This window comes from Rhamphochromis longiceps, linkage group LG18, assembly GCF_057381845.1.
Source record: "Rhamphochromis longiceps isolate RC_006_pf linkage group LG18, R_longiceps_female_GT1.1, whole genome shotgun sequence".
Taxonomy (NCBI): Eukaryota; Metazoa; Chordata; class Actinopteri; order Cichliformes; family Cichlidae; genus Rhamphochromis; species Rhamphochromis longiceps.
Window position 1 is genome coordinate 11615711 of NC_140574.1, and position 15822 is coordinate 11631532.

The 15822-nt window shown below is 39.7% G+C and overlaps 1 protein-coding gene across 2 annotated transcripts in view; it reads left to right on the forward strand.

Annotated features, from left to right (window-relative positions):
• Positions 1 to 15322, forward strand: part of LOC146647799 (rho GTPase-activating protein 29-like) — a 31164-nt gene extending 15842 nt beyond the window's left edge. The window contains exons 1-20 of one of the 2 annotated variants that reach the window (XM_085388430.1): positions 1013 to 1468; positions 2381 to 2480; positions 2796 to 2868; positions 3120 to 3180; positions 3778 to 3927; positions 4527 to 4591; positions 4700 to 4810; positions 5003 to 5083; positions 5423 to 5590; positions 5725 to 5862; positions 7476 to 7663; positions 9001 to 9167; positions 9639 to 9773; positions 10148 to 10246; positions 10850 to 11013; positions 11141 to 11329; positions 11517 to 11654; positions 11914 to 12149; positions 12703 to 13003; positions 13354 to 15322. In XM_085388430.1, the coding sequence (XP_085244556.1) occupies positions 2812 to 2868; positions 3120 to 3180; positions 3778 to 3927; positions 4527 to 4591; positions 4700 to 4810; positions 5003 to 5083; positions 5423 to 5590; positions 5725 to 5862; positions 7476 to 7663; positions 9001 to 9167; positions 9639 to 9773; positions 10148 to 10246; positions 10850 to 11013; positions 11141 to 11329; positions 11517 to 11654; positions 11914 to 12149; positions 12703 to 13003; positions 13354 to 14613 (3708 nt within the window). In that variant the 5' untranslated portion in view covers positions 1013 to 1468; positions 2381 to 2480; positions 2796 to 2811 and the 3' untranslated portion in view covers positions 14614 to 15322. Of the gene's footprint in view, positions 1 to 1012; positions 1469 to 2380; positions 2481 to 2795; positions 2869 to 3119; positions 3181 to 3777; positions 3928 to 4526; positions 4592 to 4699; positions 4811 to 5002; positions 5084 to 5422; positions 5591 to 5724; positions 5863 to 7475; positions 7664 to 9000; positions 9168 to 9638; positions 9774 to 10147; positions 10247 to 10849; positions 11014 to 11140; positions 11330 to 11516; positions 11655 to 11913; positions 12150 to 12702; positions 13004 to 13353 lie in introns of those variants that run through there. The other variant, XM_085388429.1, reaches the window with a different exon arrangement.
• The last annotated feature ends 500 nt before the right edge of the window (positions 15323 to 15822 follow it).

A 15822-nucleotide genomic window follows, 5' to 3' on the forward strand; every position in this document is an offset into this window, starting at 1 on the left:
TGTTGCATTAAAGCCAGTGCGTTCATATGTAGTTGAGTTTGGAGTTTGCCTGTCCACAAGGGGGTGCCTTATGTCAACACTCTCCCTGGATGAACTGTCCCTAATGGCCAGTAGGTAACACAATACTGACACAGGCTGCTAGCCAGAGGATCGAAAAGGAGAGGTTGAAAGAGGGATGAATCAGTTAGACATCAGATGAAGAGTCAAAGGTCTGGATGATAACAGGCCTTGTGTGCCTCACTGTCTTCAGACCGTGTCATCTCTTCGCCCATGTTCCTCTTTGAAGCTTGGTCATGGCACCTGGAGCACTGGGACAGCTGCCAAAATTCACTGGGAAAAAAAATTCCTCCTTTCTTCTTCAAACACATGGTTGTCTAACCTGTTTCATGTGTGATATGATCTGCTCATGCTCTTACTGTTGTTTTTCTTAATTTGACGCTGTGTCGAAAACTTGACAATGTCAGAAACATGTTGTGCTCCAGTTCAACTTTTAGCCTGTGTCTTTGTGTGTCGTCACAAAGATAAAAATCTTTTTCACGGACTTTCATTGGCTCAGAACAAACCAAGTCAAGCGTTCTTTCCTGGTCACATTTCGTCTATGTGTTCCTTTTCCCCTCCCATTACTGAAAACTGCAGGGCATTGCAATAAAAGTGTTGACTTCCTCAGCTTATTGAAATTCTTTCCTCGCTTTCTGCTCCCCTTTGTCTATAAATATGCTTACAGCTGAAAGAGTGTGTTTGTCTAAAGGAGTCAGTCTTGTGTGTTCGTGACAAAGGCGATCTTATGTCCCTGTGCTCCTTATTGTAGAATGATTAAATTGATTTTAGGAAAATGTGTTTTTTACTGATAATGGATTCTGGGTTTTTTGGGGGATTTAAACACAGTTGTTGTTTTAGTTTTACCTAGTAATAGAGCCAAGTAACATTGGTGATGTGCTTCCAATAGAAACATTGAGACATCTAAAGTCAGAATGATACACCAGCTTTAGCATACTTTTTCCTGAGCTAATGTTCCTACTTACAGCTAAACCATGAGAAAACAATGGGTCCTGCACTTGAATGATGCAGTTTCCATATTTCAGTCATGACAAGGGGGGCTGAGCTCTGGAATCATTGTTAAAGGACCCACAGGATGTCCTGAGGAAGAACTCCGCGCTGAGTTGTACGCTAGCATTCAGGGCCAGTGAGGTGCACGGCAGGGAGGTTCGCACCACACCTCCTCTCTTTTTGGTGTCCTCGAGTGTCTCCCTGGAAAGTGGGGTTGCCTCTTCAAGCCAGGATGCCGTGACTTTTCTGTGCTTCTTTATAAGCTGGGACTTAATAGTTTATGCTTTTACAACTGGCATGGATGGAGATTACTCACGATGAGAAAATGAAAGCACAAAATATAGAAAGTGTTCTCGAAACGAGATCTGTTTAGAGATTTTTGGTCCCAGTTGCTAGACAACTGAGGCGGCAAGGAGAAAAGGTAAGTGTTGAATATATCGCTACATGTCATAGAACTCAAGCTGTGTGAGTGTTTCCTGTTGTGGGGCAGACAGGAAGTACTCAGCTCAGTCAGATTTCACTGACTGTGCCTTTAGCTGTCCTGATTATTTTCTGCAAGCGTGTTCTTGCTGAGTTAAGTGTTTTATGAGAAAGAAAGTTCTGTGTACATTTTATCGAAGATTTTTCAGTCTTGGATGGATTTCTAGAGTCAAAGGACATTTTGCTGTTACCAGATCACAAAGGAAGGAATGAGATTGTGTGCATGTGTGTAGTTTGATTATTTTTTGTGAATGATCAGCGTTGGAAGATGGCCCCAGGGATATTAACACCTTTAAATGGAGGAAGAATTTCTTTAATTGTTTTTGTAAATTCTTTGAATATCAACCTCTGAAGACTTTTGAACCTGCTCCAGGAAGACATTTTGATTGGGTAGGGAGATATGCAGGCTGCACGTCATTGCGTTTGGCTGCTTCTACTCTTAACACGGTTTTTAAGCTGTTCTTGTAACATTTCTATTAAACCTCTTGACCTTGTGTTACTGACTTTTTATACATCCTCAAGTATGTCAGCACTTACTTGAAGCCACTTAAACTTATAGAGGTGTAAACACTTCCTGCAAAAGCCTAACTATGATCTTAGAGGCTTACACGGGTAAAACAAGAACAAATGTGCTTGCCATTGTTGCTTTTTTAATACTAATTTTAGAATTTTTTCACAGGTCACTCATTTGATCTGTTTGGCATTTGTTTTTTGCTTTGGAGGCTATGAACTTGTCATCTAGCCACATACAGATTCAGTTGTATCAGTGCTATTGTTGATTGATTGTGTATACAAAAGCTGGTTTGTAATTCCATTTTGTTTGACCAGAGTTCCTGTATGTCACTCTCCACAGCTGTTAACTTCTCCACAACCGTGAACCCAGAGAATAAAAAAGTTATATTTGCCGAGATACACACATCCATTGACACTTTGGCATTCACATTCGGCAATGTGTGAGTACAATGCTTGTTTACTTTTTTTAACCAATACTGGATTTTATTACTTTTTGTGTTGTTGTCAGGAAAGTTGGGCTGACTTTAGAGCTCAAGACAGCAACTTATTGGTCTTGTGAAGCTATAATTGTCTCTGTCATGTGTTTTGAATAGCAGGTTTGGGCTTTGTTCTGTGTTTTTGGTGTAAATACTATCTGTCAGAGTTGCTTTGTTATTGAATAGATTGCATTTTTGACCACAGGCGTTTACATGCTTCTCTTTTAAACTGGATTCTGACATATATGTATATATGTACACAATTATATATACCTTTAGAGTTTCTGACTTCCTTATGGGAGATGTGGACAGCAGCCCAGGGTTGGGGATCGCCCAGAAAAACAGAAGCAGGGTGAGACACTATCTTCCTTTTCCCAGCTTGCACAGTTTCCATATATCTTTTCTAAAGCTTTGTTTTGACGGTGACAGTTTTCAAAGGGGTGCACTTAAAGCAGCAATTTTACCCCGCCCCCAAGTAAAAAAGCCTCAAAGACTTGCTTTCTGTATTTAATTGGGTTGTTGAAATCCCAGCTGCCTCTGATGTCTGACTTTGATTGTATGTCTGCTGTTCCCTCCTTATAATCTGAAATGTCTTTTTCACAGTCTTCTGACAACCTCTCTGTGGATCCCGAGGGATATGTTTCAGAGAAAAGGGAGCTTGTGGGTAAGTGTTGTTCACGTTTCATCATTTATCTCTGCGCAATGAATATAAAATAAAACATCACCCTGATATGTAAGAGCTATTAATGGCTTCCTTACCAAGCATTTAATTGTTGCTGTCAGAGCAGCCTGAAGTGTCAGTTTGTGTGTTAGCAGAGTGATTTAGTGTTTGGACTCTTGAGTGCCTGAGGTAGACCCGCCTTAAAACCTCTGCTTCCACCCCTGTTATTTCTGCTGCCCTTTTCATACTACATCCTCATTTTTCCCTCTCCGTCCACATATCTGACATTCCTTGCCTGTTAAAGAGTAGTTCTGTGTGGGATGGGAAACACATGGGATTTGTGTTGAATCAGATTCCGAGTAGCTAGAAAAGGTTGTAAAAAGAAAACGCTGCTCTTAGACTATTTTAAAAGATGCCTAGTCCTTTCATATCGACCTACACTGACAATGCCGCTGACCTCGTTGTTTTTCTTCCCCCTTCATTTACCTCCCACACACACACACGTCTGCTGGATAGTAAAAGTGAGTTCCATCAATCCAGCATTGAGATATTTTAGTCATACTACTAAACATGTGGATTTCTCTTCTGTTGACTTTACAGGCTCAGAAGTGCCACAGCCACGAAAGGAGGAAGTTGACTTGACCTTGCTGAAGAATGACAGTGGAGTTGAGTCCGCCCTACTCTATGCCAAGACCTGCTCCAAGTACATCAAAGATCTTCTGGCCTGGATGGAAAAACGGCTAGCCATGGGTGAGACTACTGACAGTTTATTAGGTTGGAAACAATGGATTACTGCACAGGGCTTAGGACATTAGATTAGATTTTTTTTTCCAGAAAGAAAATGCTGCCAGTATAAGTCCACACCATCTGCACTGCAAAAGGCAGATAAATAGAGTTAACAGTAAAGTATATAACTGACCCATGGACAAAGCTAGAGGAGTTTTTGGAAAACTGTTTCTGCTGTTATATTTACAATATTATTTGTCTTCCTCACACTCAGGGGAAAGCTAGATTTCAGAAGAAAAACTCTTTCCATTTAGACTTCTCAATGATTAAAATCATTTTAATGTTTTGCTCAAAATTATTTGTACATTTAAGTAATTCAAAAAATAATTTCTACCACGCCTTATTGTCAATAGGCCATTCTTTATTATATATTAGACAATTACATTAACAAAAAGTAAGGCAGTAGAGGGCTACAAATTGACTAGGGTTCTAGAGGCTTTAATACTTCATACAGAATTTCCTTAAGGTTTAATAAAGTATTATCTATTTATGAACTGTATGTAAATATGTTTTTGTTGAGTCATTTCTTATTAAGCAGTCTTAACTAATTCTCAATTTTTCAGATATTGAGAATGCTAAAAGCTACGTCAAAATGGCTGAGTCTGCAAAAACACTGGCCAGTCAAAAGGTAACTCAGTAGCCACGCTTTAAAGCAATATTGATTATATTGGCTGGTTGTTAGGTCTTATACAGTAACCCCAAAGACTCATGTATACATATTTTTTGTTTGTTGAAGGACTACATGCCATTCAGTGACCTCTACATTTCTGCATTCAAGAAAGACATGGAGTACAACCAGCTGCTTATTCAAACCTCCATGACTCTTCAGACCAATAAATTCATGCAGGTAAGAGTAACGAGAAGTAAATTATGGCCCTTCACCACTTTATCTTGTCCCTAACAAAGAACATCTGTTGGGTTATTTCATTGCATAAAATAATCTGTAAAAGTACATTAGTTTATAAATTGTGTGTTCTTTGCCTCGTTTTTATTAACAAGTAATACTGAAGTGTAATTGTTGACTTTCATTTCTTCTCAGCCTCTTGTGGCTCGCAAAAATGAACTGGATAAGCTGAGGAAAGAAATCAAGGAGCAGTGGCAGAGGGAGCAGAAGAAAATGGTATTTACAGAATCACTGTGTAGATGTTGTTTGATAATTACTCGTAGCTAAGTAGAAGAGCTCCACTGTAGTGTTACAGACTGGTGAGCTTTCCACAGAGCATGTTGCAATGTTATCAACCTGCCAGGAGATTAGTCATCAGTGACTGAGGTGGTGTTTCTATTATAGAAAAATGTCAAATTTTCTAGACAATGGCAACAAACGAACTTCGGTGTGCCTTTTCAAATGCAAAGCTGATCGTCCGCCAAACGTATCTGATTAAATTTATGATAACTTTTGAACACATATGCCACATTTTAATCACATGGTCTTTGTGGCTGATCTGTGTGGCTTTGGCAGCAAGAGGCAGATGCAACCTTGCGAAAGGCACGGGTACTGAAGACCCAGAGGAGGGAGGAATACCAAAAAGCCCAGTCAGCAGCAAGTCGCTCTCAGGAGGATCAGTCTAATGCTGGGAACAAACAGCTGGAGAAGAAGAGAAAGCTAGAAGAGGAGGCTTTACAAAAGGTGGGCGGGAGAAATGAAAACAGAAAAAGTAACTGGTGTCAATATTTTGTGGCATTATTTGGTATGGACAGTAATTTTTCTGTGCGCATTTCTTCTCTGTCCTTATGCTATTCTCTGTCCATTGTTTTGGGTAGGCGGAGGAGGCCCAGGGCCAGTACGAGAACTGCATAGCTGACGCAGGGAGCAGGAAAATGGATCTGGCTAATGCGAAGAGCACTATCCTGACTCAGATCCGAGAAATGATCTTCCAGTGTGACCTCACACTAAAAGCTGTGAGAAGCAGTTTATATTTCTGAAAGAGTAATTCAGACTGTACAATCACTGTTTTAAAAAAAGCGTATATCTTATATGTAGACCACAAAATGAAACTGTAAAACTTAAATATGTTATCACTTTCAGTTTAACTGACAAACCTTCACAAAAGCTGGAGTTCTGTTTCTTTCTGTGTGATTTCATTTCACAATGTTTCTCCATAATAACTGAAAATAGAAGTAGCTTGAATACTATATAACTGATATCTGTATTATATACTGCCCTTCTTTAGTTTGGGGTTAAAAAGAATTATGAATTAAAAGATTATTTTATATACATTTTAGAGGAGGGTTGAAATATGGACTGTGACCACAGTACTGGGTAATCAATTCAAATTTCAGAAAGATCTCAAATAGTAAAAGCTTGCTCTATATATGTTTAGTCAGTGTTTGGCTGTTTTCTTATTTGGACTATAAGTCCAAGTATGATCGTAATCATTACAGTGCCATGAAAAAGTATTTGACCCCTTCCTGATTTGTCTGTTTGCATAATTGTCACAGTTAAATGTTTCAGATCATCAAACAGATTTTAGTATTAGACCCAAAGATCATCTCATTAAATAAAAAATGCAGTTTTTGTTGCATTTGCAACAACTGGCAATGAATCTTTCACATCGTCTTGGAGGAATTTTGGCTCACTCATTGTTGCAGAATTTTTTTAATTCAAACATATTGGAAGGTTTTGGAGTATGAATGGCTTGTTTAATATCATGCCGAAGCATCTCAATCAAATTTAAGTCTTTGGCTAGGCCACTCCAAATCCTTCACTTTGGCTTTTTTGAGCCATTCAGAGGTGGACCTGATGCAGTGTTTTGGAGCACACAAACTGATGGCTGGACGTTCTCCTTCAGGATTTTCTGGTAGACAGTTCAAGGTTCTATCAGTTATGGAAATATGTCCAGGTCCTGAAGCAGCAAAGTAGCCCCAGACCACCATACTAGCACAATGTTTGACTATTGGTTTATGTTGTTGTTTCAACTTAATATTTTCCCAAAAGTCTTGATTACCATCAAGATGCTTTTGGACAAATGTGAGACGAGCCTCTATGTTCTTTTTGGTCAGAATCGAAACTCTCATGGATGGGTTGTTGATTACTCTTCGAGTAATATGGTTGACCAGCCACTCACTGGGAAAGTTCACCACAGTTCCAAGTTTTCTCTGTTTGTGGATAATGGATTATGGTTCACCTGAGTCTCAAATGATTAGAAATGGCTGTGTATTTGATATAGACTGATAGATGCCAGTGACTTGGTTTACCATCTCTTATTTAAGTTTCTTTAGATTGTGGCGTGATCTCTTTTTGTCACACAGGTTCTAAATAAGTGATTTATGGATTTCGCAGTCTGGCAGTAATCAGCTCTGTGTGTGGCTTTTAAAAACTCAGCTTTGCAAAAATTCTGGTTAATCACAATTCATTTATGATTTAACAAGGCAAAATTACTTTTTCACATAGTGCCATGTAGATTTGGATAGCTTTTTTTTTAAACTGTTTACAGTTGTTTTGGCTCTCTTTCTTTATGTGTCATTTGCTGACTCATCCAGTTTAAATTTCTTTTTGTTTTTTTTGGTTTCAGGTGACAGTGAACTGGTTTCAAATGCAGCAGACACAGACCGTGTCACTTCCTGCACACTACCAGGCCCTGTGTGAGAATGCCAAGTTGTATGAGCCAGGCGAATGCTATGCAGAGTTTGTGCGTAACCTGTCCAAAAATCTCCCTAAAGAGCATCTTCACTCCGACTCCATCTCCTCTGAAAATACAAGGTATGAAGGACTATGAATGCAAACTCATATCCTAGAATTTTTTTAAAATTTTTAATGATTTATTGGTCCGCTAAGAGGGAAGCTTATAATAAAAATGGCTTTGAAATGATTATGCATAACATGAAACTAATGTTTTTAAAATCAAAACTTCCTAGCTTTGTACAAGTACTTTTAAGAAGGACCTGCTTGTTATACTTTTTTGTGATACTTTATTGCAGTTTAAAATTTGCCATAATTCAGCAGAATGTTGTACATGTTGCCATAATATGTGATCATTGGATTTAATTGAGTTGACACAGACTGTCTGTAAGTAGACTCACAAGTATTAGTTGTGTTGCATTTTTTGGTCATTGTAGCTGAAGCTTCATTTTTGGACGGCTAATTTTGAAAGTACCTTTTGCTGTCGCTCACACCCCTTTGGAAGTTTCTCAGTTCTTCTTTCAGCAAAGGTTAACAGTGAGTCAGAGTTGGAGCGAGAGAAAGAAACTAGGAGAGACAGAATGCGCGTTGAATTTCTTGCCCTTCCTCAGGAAATATCTGTGGCTCGGGCTGAATGCAGGAGGGAAGATTGCGAGCGTGAGAGTATGGCTCTGGTTTGGAGGAGTCCCAACACTCTATATAGTTTGTCTGAATAAGATAAATGCTCATTATTACAAAGAAAATAATGCACACTAAGTTAATAGAACAATTAATGATGCTGGTACATTACTTATTATTAGTAAATTACAGATGTTGCTACAGACTAAAATAGCTGTCTGTCTGGAATGTGAACTTAGTACTTAGCTACGTTTGTGCTTCCATTTCTCTAAAGGCATTTTTAACGTGACATTATGTGTCGTAGCCGTCTGCTCCTGGGCCTAATTTCAGTTTCTGTTCCTTAATGTTGTCTTTCAGTTTTTACCAGAGCACAAGTTACTTCTGAAAAAAAGCCTTGATAATTACACATAACGCACACACACACAAAAATTGTATGACTTTTATCAACATGTATTTATAGCTGTGCAATTACAAAAGCCCTGCCAGATCTCTTAATTCTTTTCAGTTGTTGGACTAACTAAATATTGCTGAGACTGTATACGCATGATAAAAGTGTGCTTAAATCTTGTATTTAAATGCATTAAAAACATATCAAAGGAATTCTATTCTGAGCCAGAAAAGCAAAAAACCTATGCGCCAGGTGAAGTAAGGGTTGAGTCAGCAATCCTGTCCAAATGCGACAGATACACACTGAAATGTAATAATGCTGAATAGGGCAATAGGGTTTAAAAACAAAACAAAACAATTAGTCATAATCAAAGTTCTAATTGAAAGCCTTAAATACCAACTTTATTTCTCAGATTTGGCAGCAAAAGGTCAGTGGGCAGCTATCATTCCTCCCACGGCAACCTGTCACAGGCATCCACCACCTCTTGTGACGTGTTGAGCGGAGAGGAAACGGACAGTACCATACATCGGCCTGCAAAGATCAGTGAGCACAGGTCCAGCAGCAGCACAGACATACAAGGTACATTCAAACACATGTTAAGTTTATTTAACTTGCTGATGCACTTTGAAAGTATAATGGTCAAAAAGAATGGTTGTTGTCTGTGTCTGTACAAGAAAATTCACAGAAATTCCCCCTTGGTGTCACATTAGTGCTATAAAGAGGAGTCTTAAAATAAACCTTTATCCAACATAGCTATGTACTATTTTAGAAACTGCACAATTTTAGAAACAAGCTAAGAATGATTGGCACTGTTGCTGGAGGTTGAATGTCTTTATATGAACCTCTCAGGGACTTACCCTGTGTTCTGAGTCATGGAAATGTTCTGTTGCTTAATCACCATAAGTCTGGAATATCTGTGTAAACTGCTTGTTTCTGAAAATAACTAAAACTGACACTACAAATGTCGCTTCACGAGCGGTTGCCATGTAGCTTTATTTTCTGTTGTTATTCTGTTTGTGTGTGACTGTGGGTCTGTGTGTGCTTTTGCAGCTCTAAGAAACCAGACCCCACTGAGAGCATGGGGCTCAAGTAGTCAGGGGAGCCAGGGTGGGATGTGCAGTGACTCAGAAAGTGCTGGAGGCAGCAGTGAGTCAAGGTCCATGGACTCCCCCACTGCCAGTCCAGGTAAGAGGACTTTAAATTTTAAAACGTCTCATAAATTCATTATAAAGGTCTTGTGAGTGTTTGACCAGTAGTAACTGAAAATGATCACATTAGGCAGGGAAATGAGTATTTGAGGATCTGGTTAAAAAAATATGAATATACGAGACAGTAAAATAAAACTTTTATCATATTGGACACAGTCTAAGTGATCTGAGAAGATGAACAGATATGGCTTTTACTGTGATCTGTTCACTTTATCTTGTGAAATATTCAGCAGTAAATCTACTCGTGCATGGTATAGCTTATGTTTTTATCTAGTGTCCCTGATTTTGCTCTTGTGTGGTAAAACTACATTTTCATATAGTAACTGAGCATTTTGGTACACATTTGTTCAGGCGACTTTAAGCGCCGTTTGCCCAGAACTCCTTCCACTGGGACCATGTCTTCTGCTGACGATCTGGATGACAGAGAGGCACCATCCCCCTCAGACAATGGTGAGATATGTTTGTAATTGTGGGTGTGTTTTGTTCCTGTCACTGTATGCTCTCTGTGTACCCTTCTGCTCAGGAGGATAGAAAGGTAATCATTGTATACCTTTTTGTGACAAGGAAGTCTAGAAAGGGATGGAGAAATAGTTAGCGACCATTGCACAATTCTTTATCATGTATTACACATGGCGGTGTTCTGCTAGTCCAAATCTGTGGTGGTTTTTGCTTAGATCAAATGTTTTTATACTCAGTGGCACTGCACAGATAGAGGTCGTGTTAGTTTTGGCTGATAGTTTCAGCTAACACTTCCTGTATCTGTGTTGACCTCATCCAGTCATTGTGTTCTTACTGTGAAATTAAACAGCCAATGAGCTATTTGACCTATTTTTCAGTGTGCATGGTTAGAAAGCCCATTTAACTATAAAAAGCCACCATAATAGCAGATTTTAAAATAATTATGCTAACTAGAAGATAGTGTAATTCTCTTACAATTTAGGTTTTTGTTTTTTTTTGCTTTGAAGTAAATGCCAGCTTCCCTTCTAATAATAACTCTGAATGATGTCACTTGTCGAGTTAGTTCCTTTCCTCATCAGCGGTTCTGTTTTTTAGGTCTGGCAGAGATGGTGACAGAGACCTCCAGTTCTCCTGGTCCTTTCCGAAATGCTCAGATGTCCAAAGCTGCTCAAACCCATAAGCTAAGAAAACTTCGAGCCCCGTCTAAATGCAGAGAATGTGATAGTCTGGTCGTTTTCCATGGAGCTGAATGTGAAGAGGTACAGTAAATATGCTCATCGTGATAATTGTCTTGTGTATTAGGTGTTTATAAAGGATCAGTGTATTTTGCAATTCTGCAGGGAAGACACAAGTTAATTATACTGTCGCTTCATTTGTCTTTTACAGTGCTCCTTGGCCTGCCATAAGAAGTGTTTGGAGACACTCGCCATCCAGTGTGGTCATAAAAAGCTACAAGGCAGGCTACAACTGTTTGGTATTGATTTTGCCCAAGCAGCAAAAAACAGTCCAGATGGTATCCCCTTTATAATCAAGAAGTGCACTTCTGAGATTGAGAGTCGAGCCCTCAACATCAAGGTAAGTCTTTTTTCCCTGTGATGCAGGGATGGTTACTTTTACTACCTCATCTCTTATTGTGTTGCAGTTTTAAAGCTATAAAAGTTCATGTGTGACCTTAAATACAATACCATTGACTTATGTATCAAGTATTTTCTGTGATTATGAGTTACATTAAAAAATGCATTGGTCTGTGTACATCTCACAGGGCATTTATCGTGTGAATGGTGCCAAATCACGCGTTGAGAAGCTCTGTCAGGCGTTTGAAAATGGGAAGGACTTGGTTGAGCTGTCTGATCTCTCCCCTCACGACATCAGCAATGTTCTCAAGCTCTATCTTAGACAGGTGGGCCTGAAATTCTTACTTGTTGGGAGGTTATTGAGAATTAGCATGCCACTTAAGTTAAAGGTTGTTTATGTTTAAAGGCTGTTATGATCTGAAGTATTGTTAAGTTAATGTTAAGTCGATCATTTAGATTTTACCCTTACTTTATTGTGCTTCTTTCATTTGGATTTAGTTTTTTGGGTACATGTAAAATGACTTTAATAGCATATTGATATTTTCCACTACAAGAAACTCAAAACACTTTGGTTGTTTTACTCAGTTACCAGAGCCACTGATCCATTATCGATTCTACAATGATGTCATCGGTTTGGCAAAAGAGTGCCAGAGGGTGATAGTGGAAGAGGCTGATAATAAAGCTCAAAACAACCAGCCAAGAGAGAAGACTGGGCCGAGTATGCAGCTGAACAGAGTCATTTTTAAGATCAGAGATCTCTTCCGCCAGCTGCCCCCAGCCAACTACAGGACTCTGCGCTACCTGATCGCACATCTACACAGGTAAAGGCTGAAAACCAAAACCCCGAGTTATTTCAGAGTGTAAATTCAGTCTGTTCCTCATAATTAGAATAATATGTGTAGTTCCTCATAACAGAAAGGGAAGCAGAGACTTCTCTGTAGCATAGCAGAAGTAGCAGGCTTACTAACACAAAATTAGTTCTCTGTCGATCTCATTACACGCAACTTTAAATTTACACCACCATTAATAAAACTCTAAATAGAATATATATATACTTTAATTTAACTTAGTTGATGTTCTTACTTGATTTGCAGGACTTTTAGACCACGGCATGACAGAAACATGCAATTGGCATGTAGATGATTGTTGAGGTTTTGGTAGTTGTTTCAGATTCTCAGTGTCAAAGGTGATTCGCTGAAAACTATTATCACATCTTGTTATCCAGATCAATAAAGGGACCGATGCTGCTCTACAGAATGTCGCTTTATGTTTCATTTTGTTGTGTTTCATTAAACAGATACAGCAATACTTGAACCATACCTAGAAAGATGTCTTTTTCAAATGAAAACTGTTATCACTCTTTGACTCCCACAGAGTCTCAGAACAGGCCGAAGAGAACAAGATGACTGCGAGCAACCTTGGCATCATCTTTGGCCCCACACTGGTGAAGCCACAGCATACAGATGCAGAGGTGTCTCTGTCCTCCCTGGTGGATTACCCCTACCAGGCACTGATGGTGGAGCAGCTGGTGAAACACTTTCAGACAGTCTTTGATGCATCTTTCCTACCTAGTTCTGACACAAGCAGCGCTGGCCAGGCCTCCCCCAGACTTACCCCGCAGGAGAAGATTCGACAGCTTAGCAGACACTCAACCTCCCTGACTGACATCAAAGAGGTGAGGAGGGATTAAGGCAATCATAAAACCAAATTTGAGTCATTTTGTTTATGCTGTGATTAGGGTGTAACCAGTCAAGTGAAAAGAGGCCATATGTGCCTTTAAAATGATCTTTCCCAACAGTTCAGTGTTAATAAAATCAACTTTAATACAGTATATTAATGTAATCAAAAAGATTCAGTATTTTTTTATTTTTTTTAATAGAAATTACTCTATGGCACAATTTAAAAAAAACAACAACTCATCTATACAAAACAGTAAACAAAAAATTCTCCCTCCTCTAGGTTTCAGGTGTTTTTGTTACATGTAGATACAGTTTAGTTTATTGTAATCTGTTTATATTGTTTCAGAGCACCAAAATCTACAAAAGATACTCATCTGTCATCCCATCATCTCACATCATGGGTGAGGTGCAGGAGGTCCGACCAGGAAAACACAAAATAGGGGTCTCGACATTGGACAGAGTCAACGGGGTCCAGGCTTCTAGTGGAGGAGATGTTCAGAGATCAACCTTAGTGTTTGGTCGTCCCAGCACCATCGTCTCCTCTGTCACCACCATGGCACCAAAGGTACAGCTGCGCCACCAGCGCGCCAGACAAGCGTCTCGACCAGTCAGCATGCCACTGGAACGCCTGCCCGCACCAGCTCAAATCGGCGAGAGGAATAATCGAAACACCAGCGATGTTGTTGATTCAGGCTCTGTTAAGCGGGAGACCATTGCTGAAACTATACAGGAGATGCCAGAGCCAGAGAGGGCTCGGCAAAGTGGCTCATCCAGGGTTAGTACCTACTACATTACTCCTTTTATTGACACTCAGAGGAGGACGTGGGACAAGAAGTACAAGCACTATGATGTTACACCCAGGACTGCTATGATAATGGCCAACCTACCATCTGCCAGTTCTGGAGTGCAGCCTGTAAAGGCAACGATACCTGTTAGCAATGTTGTAACCCCAACAACTGCGTCTGTGGTTCCAACGACGAGTAGCGTTAGCACCGTATTCTCCAGTAACCTTTACACATCGTCACTCAAGTCTGTTTGGACCTCCAAAAGGGAAAATGACACTCAGAGTTCACTCCGCGAGTCTAGCAGCTCACCAAACCTTCCACTAACACTCAGGGCACCGAGGACTCTGCACCCTCCTTCTGGAACTTTCTACAAGCCCCCTGTTTCCAACAACGGCCGTGCTACAACACTCCCAAACTGGAATACTACTTTAACTACCGCCACCACCACCAGCTTATCATCCACCCCCACCATCATCTCCACTACCATTACTTTGTCACCCACCACCAACATCACCATCATTACCACATCACCTGCTACTACCACCACCACCACCTCATCGTCTTTCCCCAACAGCCCTGTTGAAGCAGCGTGTCCGTCCCCTGTCCTTAAAAGCCCCACACAGACGCCACTCCAGACTCAGGACTCCACTGACAGTGCCATAGACTCTGGGGTCTCAACCTCTGCTCCCATGTCACCCCCTCAGTCTCCTCCCCCTAGCAGCCCTGACGACCTTAGCCCTAGTGAGAATAAACCTGTTTACCAAAGACTGCGACCCCGGCGGCTGCAGGAGCTCGAACACAGAGAGGCTCATTTTGTCTGACACCAAAAAAAGGAGAAACAAACAAAAAAACTCATATGATATCTGTAAATATTACTTTATCACAGTGAATGCTGGGGAAAAGATTTTTATCATCAAGCTGAGCATGGAAGGAAATGTCGACCTGTGAAAGTAAACCATAAAAGTGTTATAAAAGTGCTAATATATTCTTTCATATGTCTAAGTCAACAGCAGCTGGTTTAAGCGCTCAAAATGTTGATGCCAACACAATCGTTTATTGCCACATTTTTAAATAAATAAATAGATTAAATGTATGACAAAGAAAACTGGCAACAAATCAATTTCTGTCTGAAACGAACTTTAAGCCTATCACATTTCTTCTTGAATATTTGATTTATACAGAAATATATTTTACACACTGCACTTAATAATCCAGGTTCAGATTCTGGGGTTCCTTTCATTTTAAAAAATTAGTTTAACTCTTATTCCACTAGGTATAGATGTAAGTACTTCAAGCATGAGGGTTCTTACTGATAAAGAAGTCAACATTTACATCTTTTAATGTGTTCATAGCCTGTGATTGGTACATCTTTTCTCAGCATGTAAATCATTTGTATCTTTGTACATTTTTATATTCATTGATGCATATTCCATGTCTGTCACAAAGGTTGTGTTTATTCACATTTTTGTGACTATACGGAAGACGAATGACACGCAACAGTTCCTGCTGCAAATTAAACATTTGAAATGACTCTGTTTGAGATTGAGTTTTGTTGTTGTTGTTTTGTTTGTAGATTTCTGTTCAGCGCCCTGGAGAATCAAGGTTATATTTGAAAGGTTGTTTTAAATTTATTGCTTTATGCTATATTTATTTGGTGTGTGTCTGTTTCAGTTTTCCCTCTTACTTATAAGGGTACTCACTTTTTTCTTCTTTTTTATCTCTACACAGTAGCTTTAATGTGATACCGTCAAGATTTCAGATTCCCTTCACCTAATTTCCCATGTCACCTACTCCACCTTGTCGAGCTGCTCAAAACAATGAGTCATTTCAGAACTGAAACAAACCCCCTTGTCTCTGAGTCTGATCAGCTCCTGTGTCACTCGGTCCAAACTGATTTATTATGGAGGTGCTTAGCTGAAAGGTTTTCTTCCAGAGTGATGTGCAGTGACTGTGCAGGTAAATCTTGCTCCTTTATCTTTCTAAAAGCACACTGGTTGCCGCCGTGATGAAACACATCTCCAGTATAGGAT